General features: G+C 52.1%; 1 protein-coding gene across 1 annotated transcript in view; it reads right to left on the bottom strand.

Annotated features, from left to right (window-relative positions):
- XYLT1 (xylosyltransferase 1) overlaps window positions 1-9,953 on the bottom strand; it is a 158,084-nt gene that overhangs the window by 5,925 nt on the left and 142,206 nt on the right. Inside the window, 1 exon segment of the mRNA XM_025046101.1 lies at window positions 4,930-5,125. Within this exon segment, the coding sequence (XP_024901869.1) occupies window positions 4,930-5,125 (196 nt within the window).

Raw genomic sequence — 9,953 nt, 5'->3', positions numbered from 1 at the left:
TGTCACCTGAAATGTATTCTCCACCCTGTAGCCGAAAAGACCTCGTGAAATGTCCCCGCACCGCTCCAATCCCAGGGGCTGGGCCGCAGCTCTCACGTGGGGGCCTGGCACACAGTAGGTGCCCGATCGATATCTGTCGAGTGAATGACTTGGCAAAAAGTGAATTAACTACGTGGACCTGGACACTGAGCTCTGTTGCCATTTCAAATCAAATTAAATTAGGGGTCTTCTGATCCCCCAGGAGGTTTAATTTGCTGGTTTTGAAGACGCAGCGTGTGGGCACGTTGGGAGCAGATGATGAGCACACGACAAGGCTCACACTGCTTCTGTGCTCTTTCCGTGACCAGCATCTCCAGTGTGTGCGTGTGCGTGTGCGTGTGTGTACACGCGTGTGTGTGTACACGCGTGTGTGCGTGCCTGTGTGCGTGTGTGCATGTGTGTGTGTGTGGGTGTATGTGTGTGTGTGTGTCTGTGCAGGGCGGGTGGAAGTGCGGGTGTGTATACCTACACATCATGGAGAAGGCTCTAGATGTGTGTTGCAAACAGGAGCTGGTTTACTTTCTTGTTCCTGTGGCGAGTCACTACGTCCCTTCTTTACCCAGGACACAGAGCTTACGAGGTGTCAAGCACGAAGGGGAGACTCTGTTCTGATCCCCGTTTTTACAGATGAGGAAACTGAGGCTCAGAGCAGTTGGTTAATTTGCCATGGTCAGTGACGGGCAGAGCCAGCAGGGGCCCCAGGAGGTCTGACCCCAGAGGCTGGGTTCTTAGCTACTCTTCTGTGCATTGCCTCTCATTCATTCATTCATTCACTCACTCATTCATTCACCCAACACACATGTGCCAAACGCTTACTACCTGCCAGGGGCGACTGTGACACATGCATATTCGCAGCTTGCTTCAAGCGTCTAAGGGTAGCCGAGGCGGAAGTACTGATTGCTGTGACATTTCTGCAGGGGCGCCGCTCCGCCTGGACCTGTGAAAACCTGGCATTTTCTGCCATCCTGTGGCTCAGCAGGGACTGGCTGCGCCCAAGGGCCCCTGGTGCCTAGCACGTAGCTGGGACTCGGGAGGAATTCAAATACGGCTACTGACGAAAGAAACGCAGGCACGAGCGAGCAGGATTCGAGCCATGCCTCTAAGTCGTAGAGATTCTTCTAAAGAAACCTGGTCCCATTCCGTCCCCACCTGCAACCCCATCAGCTCCTCGTCGTTCTTCTTAAGCCCAGTGTCTCAGTCCAGCCCGAGGCGTCTGGTCCTTTTTGGTCTGGCTCCAGCTCGAGCTCTGTCCCCCTTTCTCCCGTCCACTCGCCCCCTGAGAAACTCTCAGCAGCCCTCGAGAACGGCTGTCCTTGCCTCCAATCCTGCCTCCGCGCCCACCTCTCTCTTTGGCGCAGTCTGTCTTCCTGTCCCCGCTTCTCCCTGGCCAGCTCTGGCTCATCATCCAGAGCTCAGCCAGGGCGTCAGCTCTCTCTGGAAGCCTTCTCTGCTAAGAGGCGCCGCTGAGGTGCTTCTCTAAGCATTTACCCATCGCAGCTTTTTTTTGTTTTGTTTTGTTTTTTGTTTTTTGCACAGTATTGCAACTTTCAGTCTCTCTCCCTAACTCAAGACTGTCAGCTTGACGAGGGTGGGGACTCCCTCCGGCTCATTCATCAGTGTAGCTCTAGTGCCTAAAACAGCACATAGTAGGTGTTCAGTATCTATCTCTATATCCACCGACCTATCTGTTCATCTATCATCTGTGTCTCCAGTGATTAGGGCCTGAGCACCCAGGCCCTCCACATGCTGGCTCTCCAACGGATACTGAAAGATGGATTAATGGCCATGAAACGATGTTAGGGTCTTGCTTAAGGAAGGGATTTTTGCCCAGTATGGGGGCACCCCAGAATATCCTCCTTCGACCCTCCATAGAAATAGGGGTGAACAATTCTCTGAAGTCTGACTTCTAAAACCAAGATAACCGGGCAGAGGGCTTGTGGAACAGTTGACCATGGAAAACCTGGACCTAGTTTCTAAACCTCGGAGAAGAGGAGGGGTCAGCTGATAAGCACGAGGGGAGGAGGGCCTGCCTGAGATGGAGCCCTGTTGCTGTCACATCCTCTGTGGCCTTCGAGGGCTTCTTGTCAGGCTCACTCTAGAAGTCCATGACCATTCACTCCAAAATAATCAATTGCTCATATTTAAGTGCATGTTCAAGTTCAAGCTTAACATACTGCTCCCAGCTTTGGAACCACCAAAGGCTTCCCACTGCACTTAAAACACAATCCAGATTTCTTTCCAGAACGGCTGTCCTTGACTCCAATCCTGCCTCCGTGCCCACCTCTCATGATCTGTCCCTTGTCCCCTCGGTGACTTTTCTCCTACCACTCTCCCTCTCACTCACTGTGCTGTGGTCACACTGGCCTTGCTGCCCCTCGAGTATGCCAAGCCCCTGCCTGGAGCCTCAGGGCCTTTGCACATTCTCTTCTCTTGGAATATCCAAGAATGCTTCAGATCTTTTACAGGTTTCAGCTCTTAAGTCATCTCGCTAGAAAAGCCTTCACTAATGAATCATCCCTTCAAAAGTAGTCCCCGTCAGCCTCTCAAGCCCTCAACAGTCATACGAAAGGAGTTTGATTTTCTTTATAATACTTGTCATTAGCTGAAATGTTGTTCATTCATTTGCTCACTCATTGGCTGGCGGCCACGCTAGACAGCAATTCTGTGACATCGAGGGTCCGGTCTGTCTGACTCACCGTTGTCCCCCCTGTACCTCGCATACCGCAGGCGACTGCCTGCTGAAGGAATGAGCATCCTCCCTCTGAGCCACCTGTGGGACTCCCACGAGATAGAGCGATCTCTCTGAGTCGCCAGCCTGCCGTGAGCCAGGCGCCACGCACAGCCCTGCGACTGTGACAACATGACGGAGGCTCTCAGCAGCCCCTAAAGTGGCCCTGCAACTCTTTCCTTTCTTCCTTTCCAATTTTACATTTGCTTTAAAATTAAGGCTTTAGGGAAAAAAAAGAAAGAAAATAAGATATACAAGATTCGGGGCTTCCTGCATCACTCGCTGATACTCAGCCAGGGATCTTGGTGGCTCTCATGCCGTGGTACCAGGGCTGTGGTAGGAACCCTCACAAATCACTAGCCACGGAGTGGCTGGCATCATTTGTCACTGCCAGAAGTGCCCAGTCACCCACCAGCAGGCTGATAAACAGGGAGAGCCCAGCCACCAGGCATCCATCTCATTAATGGGACATTAATGCCTTCAATTGGCCGCTTGGGCTCCCAGCACAGACTCTAACTGGGGCAGAGTCTAATCGCCCCCTGGCGCCGGCAACTTATGGAGCGGGCTCCCATGGCAGCTCAAGTCCAGCGGATCCATTTGGAGCCTTAATTGAAAAGGGTGGCTTCACAAGTGAACTCTCTCCCGTGCCTGCTCAGTGCCCATGCAGGAGGGCACGTGTCAGCTAGGTGGGACCAGAGGGGACAAGAAATGGACTGGCAAGGAACACAGAAGCGGGTGGGAAGCTTGCCCCCAGCCCACTCCCATCCCTCAAGACTCTCCATATTCTAAAATCGGACCATACATCCGTAGCCCAGCAGCCAAACTCACTGGGGATGCTTCACCCCAGGGGTGACTCAGCTTCGGCTGCCTCGCCGACATGGGGAAGGCAGAGACCGATGCTGGAGTTTCATGTGGGAAACCCTCACTGAGCTTGAGCATGTCCCCCTTCCTTCCCAGAGCAGGCCCTTATTCATTCCGCCACCTTATCCAGCCATTCCAAACGCTACGTACTCTCCCGTGTGCTGGGGATGCAGCAGTGAGAGAGAGTGACGTTGCCTCCATTCTTTTGAGAACAGTCACGAAGTGATCAGAGAAACCGACCAGATGACTTTAGGTGGTGGGTGCTAAGAAAAACATAAAATATTGTGGCGAACGTAGCCCCTGTGGCATAAGCGAGTGGGCAGGGCGGGCTTCTCTGAAGGCGTACCATGTGGATTGAGGTCAGGATGACAAAAAAAAAAACCAAAAAAAACCAGTGAAAACCTGGGGGAAAACGTTCTAGGCAGGAAGATCAGCATGTGCCAAGCCTGGGGCAGGAACTAACTTGGCACGTTTGCCGAAGACACGAGATATGTGACCGGGGAGGAGAGTGGCACTGGGTGAGGCTGAGGAGGAGGCAGAAGGCAGATCAGATCTGGAGGCAGAGCTGAGGTTATAGGGCGGTGCTGGATCCATCCATCTCCCCAGGCAGAGAAATAACTACAAGCTGTTCTGGAGAGGTAGAAACTGCTCTCCATAGATCCATTTATCAGTCTACCTGTCTGTCCATCATCTCTCCATCCACTGATGAATCCATCCCACCATTGATCCATCCATCGATGACTCTATCCCATCATTGATCCATTCATCCATCCGCCCACCCATCCACTCATTCATTCAGTGATTGACCTGGTGCTTATTCTGAGCTAAACCCTGTACTAGGAACAGGGGAGACAAAAGCAAAATCAAACGCGAAGATTTGCAGCCTAAGAGACCTGAGCTCAGTTTTGAGCTCTTCCACTTCCTGTGATCCAGAGTCGTTGGGTCTCCACAGGCCTCGGTTCTCCAATCTATAAAGTGGGATGGATGCCTCTGCTTCATTAGGAAACTGGCTCCTTACTGGTCTGTTACTAACACGGGTTTGGGGAGAGTCGCTGGCTGGGATAAAAAATTAAAAACGAAATAGAAGTTCTACGGTGAGAAATAGATCGAGGCTCCTGGTTGGTCTGGTCTGCTGACACGGACCACGCGCTGTCCCTCTCTTCCTGCCCTGTTTAGGACACCAGTTCCAGTGTTTGGGGCTCTCCAAGTCCCCTCCTCCATCGCCAACTACAGGCGTCAGACCGTAGAACGGAAGCCAGCAAGGGGGGCCGCAAAAGGCAGTGAAGCGTCTGGCCTCTTACCTCGGAAAACTGAAGCCTCCCAAAGTCGCTGGGTGGGCTTGCGACCTTGAAGACCTTCTTCGGCATCACCCACGTCTCCAGGGTCTCGAGTTTGCTCACGGCCAGATTGGTGGCGTGATGCTTGATCAGAAAGCCTTGGAAGCGGTCGGCGAGGAAGTAGAGGTGGACAGAGGCTGGGTGGCCCATTGGGTAGTACCTGAAACACATGCACAGTGTCTCGTGAGCCCGCAGGTCAGGGCTGGCGTGCAGGCTCACGGGGGGGCACCTCGCCCACCATGCTGGTCCTGCTCTTCAAATGAACCCTGTTTGACACAGTGCTTGCCCTGTTCTGAAAGCTGCTCTCTGAGTATCTATGATCTCGACTGAGTATTAACGATAACTTTTTGGCTGAACATAAGTAGAAAGCTTGCTGACCGTATAGGAGCATAATAAAGAAAACAAAAATCACTACTTCTGATGCTTTTTTTCCTAGACAATGTCAGGTGGCAGACATTTACTGACCCTCTGGTGCTAAGTACTAGGACAACGGTGTGCAAATAATGTCATGTTGACATATTTCCTTTCTGCTTTGTTTTCTATGCGTACACTTGCATAAACCTTACATAGCTGGGATCGTAATGTACACAGTGGGCTATCTCCCACTTTGGCTTCATAGTCTTTCTCAAGCATTATCGCGTCTTTGAAAACTCTCTGAAAACATGATTTTTGTGTGAGCGGGTACATATACGTTATTCCACTGTACGTAAAGCTGTGTTTTATAGAGCAAGTTCCCCATCGTTGGCTGTTTAATTGGTTTCTAATTTCCTGGCCATTCTAAACAATGCTGCATTAAACATCCTCGAGCAAAAAATGGTTTTTGGAACCTCTCCCTCTCTCTCTCTCTCGCGTGCGCGCGCGCTCTCTCTCTCTGTCTCTGTCTCTGTCTCTCTCTCTCTCTCTCTGTCCCCTTTCCCCCATCTCCAAGGGGCTCTTTATGTCTGCTGCCCAACTTCATCAGAAAGGTCGTTCTGATTTACTCTCTCACTGTCCTCACCCAGGGTACCGGGTACTATCTTTAAAAGTCATTGCCAATCCAGGTCCACGCATACACACAAAGAGGTAGCCGTTGTTCTAAGATGCATGTCTTTGATCCACAAAGGCTAGCTGGCTGAAAGGGGCAGAGAAACTTGGCAGAGACGCCCCCAGATCGTGAGGCGGGGGCAGAGAGCCAAGGAGGGAGGAGCCTGAAGGAGCCTGGTCGAGCCCAGCTTTGTCCTCCCTACTTGTCAAATAAATGCCTGCCGGCTTCCGCATAGCACTCACGGGATGCTGGTGGCCCCTTAACGAGGGCATTTCACATGCCACTGTTCCCGCTCTGCCTCTCTCCCTCTGGTCCGATCTGGACTTTAAGTCTTTCTGTCCAGTTATCATGGTCAGGGAGCCGCCTCCCTCCCTGTGTTTGTGCATCTCTGGAAGTCACTGTGAGGCCGCTGGGATGCCCCCGGGGCTCTGAGGAGAAGCCTGCGCCCTCTTCAGACAGCTCGCTGGGTGGTGTGGCTCACACAAGTCAGCTTGGGGTCCGGAAAACTGTCCCCCTGGACTGTGCTGAAGACGGTGCCACAATGGAAACGGTCTCCAGCTGTGCTCTTCACGTGCCACGTGGGACCCCTGAGCACCTGAAATGCGGCTGATGTGACTGAAGAACTGAATTTCTGATTTCGTTTCATTTAAACGTCAGGCCCCATTGGTGGCTCGTGGTCGCCTGCATTAGTGTCCCCAGCTCTTCACATCTCCTGTCTCTATGCCCTTTTCCATGTCACCTGGCAGGTATCCTCACGTGCACGAGGCGGTCTGTTCCCCCTCTTGCATCTGCTTTGGCCAGCAGGATGGGGTGGCAGGCGTGTCATGCCAGCTCCCAGCCGGGGCCTCGCGAAGCCCTGCACATTTCCACGTGCCTCTCCCACCCTCTTGCGATTCCTCAGAGAGCATGCCTGGAGGGTGGCACACTTGGGGCAGAGCAGGGCCACCCCAGTTGTCCCAGCTAACAGCTCCCAGCTCACCTCCTGACCTGCAGCTGGCTGCAGATGCACGAGAGACGCCAGCCGGGACCAGGAACACTGCCCAGCTGACCGCCTTTCATTTCAAAACACGGATTTGGGGCTTGTCTGTTACACGGCATTATTACAACAGATAAATAATACACTGTCGACGTTTGCTCTGTAAGGCGGGCGGGGTCAGTGACGGCGGGGGTGGGGGGAAGGCAGGAGGGCTTGTAGGCGTGCGCCTCGGGAGAAGAGTTTCTGGGAGGGAGTGGTCCACTGCACTGGCTGCTGCTAAGGCGTCGAGTGAATGAGCAGTGGTCAAGCGTTCTAGGAATCCAGCAGCTAAGCTTCGATGACTTGCTTTCCCTCGCCGTCTGTCAAGGAATCCTGTCGTATCCACCTGAATCCATCCCGTAATCCCCCGTGTACCGCCAGCATCCTGTCTCAGCCACCATCGTGCCTTACCTGCCCCTTCTCAAGAGCTTCCTTACTTGTCTCCCTCCTTCTTCGGTTCGCTGGAACCTGTTCTCACAGCAGCCATGTCCATCGTCCCCTGCTGAAACACCGCCTGCGGCTTTGCTCAGTGCTTAAGATGAAACCCAAACGCCTCACCTGGTCCACAAAGCTCCGCCTCTTTCTCCAGCTGCGTGCTGTTTCCCTCTGCTGCGACCCACCACCTTCGAGCCACGTGGACCTTATTTTGGAGTCTACGGAAACCCCGTTTGGATTCTTGAACCTGCTGAGCTCGTTTCCACCTCAGGGCCTTTGCACAGGATATTCTCTCCCCTGGGAATTCTCTGTCTTGTCATTTTGCCTAAAGGTTACCACTTTGGAGAGATCTTCCTTGAGCGCTGAGTCTTAAGTCACCAGTGCGTTGCTGTCACGTGACTTTACCTTCACCGTCAGCGCAGTGTCTGCCCCCAGGGATCCTCTGTCCCCGTTTACGTGTGCTTAGACACGGTTTGTCGTCACACTAGCAGGAGGGCCTCGAGCTCAGGGGGCCAGGCCTCCGTGGGTCACGGCCCAGTGCCCAGTGCCTAACATGAGTCTGACACATGGGAGATGCTCAACCAGTATTTGTCGATCGAGTGACAATTCTAGAAGAGTTTCCTCTTGAATCTTTTGCCTCTAAGGTACAACTAGTAACCTGGGAATGAACATGATGCCTTCCGGCACCCGCGTTAACTGCACATGGTACTTAATTAAAAGTCAGAAGAGCGTGAGTTTTAACTGGATGCAGCACAATAAATACCCAAGACGCAATACAACAGAACCTAAAAGATGCCACGGATGCCATCATCAGGCCCAGAAGTTTTTTTTTTTTTAAATTTAAATAAGGTGGGCATTGGAAAAAAGTCAGGGGACTCACAAGAATCTAGTTTTCTGATTTGTCTTGACATATGGCTGGCAGCCACAGGGCTACAGCCCCACAGGGCAGGAGCGCGCTGGCTTTCAGCACCAAGGGCCACAGGTGCCCGAGGCTGGCACGGTCAGCCCACCCTGCAGGGGCCAGACGCGTGCCCCTTTCCTTGCCCCGGAGGTAAGTGGCCCGAATCTGAGGACTGGCAATAAAATATTGACGTCCTTATCCCTGGAAGGCATCTCGCGAACAAGTTTTGTTTTCCTGTTCTCTCAACCGGCCATTTTGAAAATTTCTACGATGAACATATATTATTTTCTAATGGGAAAGAAAATCGATACACACTATTTTTATGAAAGGGTATACCACAGACCGGAAGGACACAATTTGCATGAAGTGCCCAGAGAAAATAAAACTCTCGAAATAAAGTTTTCGCTTGTTGTTTCCCCAGCTACCCCAGGGGTAGGAATTCACTCTCTTTTGCCTTTTGGGATAAAAGTCCTTTGTCCTGATCTATTTGCGGGCTCATATTCATAAATGGATCGGCTTTGCCCACAGCGAGGCACAGTGGTTCTATTACGATAAAAAATGAGCCAGACGTCGATGGATTCCAGGCCTGCAGCATCTTGATAGCTCACTTAATCCCAAAACAGGCACCGGGAGAAAATTTCAACAATCCTAAATAAATTGGGGGTGTCTTCCGGAATTCCTTATAAGATCATTTACCTTATAAACTCTATGAAGCTTGGGATTAAAACTATTCTTGACTGACAATCAGTTCCCAAGTGTCGGCTCTGTGCTCTGTCCTGGGATTTGTACTGCGTTTCTGTGGGAACAGGATTCTGACCCTGGACTAGCAGGAGGACGAAGACCTTCGTCACTGACCGTGACCCAAGACCCTGCTGCTACACGCAATGGAAGGGTGAGAGCAAAGCCTCTGAGCGGCTTTCGGCTTGGGAAAGGGAGCGGTGGGCTATCGGGGGGCGGGGGGGTGCGCTCAGCAAGCTTCACAGCTGAGATGTGGCAGCTGAGATGACCCTTGAAGCCTGGGACCGGGTGATGCAGGGATGGGGGGTGGGGCAGGGAGCAAAGGGAAGCACAGAGGGGACACCAGTGACAGAGCGTGTGGCTCACACAGTAAGCTCCCTGTTGACTGCTTTTGGTAGCTTCATAATAACGGCATGAACGTTCACGGACCGCTTCGTCTGTAAAACAGCGTTAAAACGGGGCTAATAATACCGCGTAACTCGTAAGATCGTTTTTGAGGATTAAAACGATTTATGAATAAAAGGACTTATTTCCTTTAAACCTCACACCCCCTTCTGCTGTCAGGTTTATTATTATTCCCATTTCACAAACAAGGAAACTGAGGATCAGAGAGATTGATGACTTGTCCGAGGTCAACAGACGGAAAAGCAGGGCTGGGTGCAAACTGCAGGTCCCGGGTTCCTTTTTAAATGAGGTCAGAACCTGCAGGCTGAGCCCACAAGGGGATAATGAACACCTGATGCAGCCCCGCACAAACCCAGCCGGCTATGCGAAGGCCCCCAACAGGAAACTCTCCAATGTTTTCATAATTTTAATTCCTCAGGAGAGAGAGAGAGAGAGAGAGAGAGAGAGAGAGAGAGAGAGAGAGAGAGCGA

Source organism: Pteropus alecto, unplaced genomic scaffold (assembly GCF_000325575.1).
Source record: "Pteropus alecto unplaced genomic scaffold, ASM32557v1 scaffold34, whole genome shotgun sequence".
NCBI classification, from domain to species: domain Eukaryota; kingdom Metazoa; phylum Chordata; class Mammalia; order Chiroptera; family Pteropodidae; genus Pteropus; species Pteropus alecto.
The sequence above is the reverse complement of the archived record's forward strand: the minus strand, read 5'-3'. Positions and strand labels throughout refer to the sequence as shown.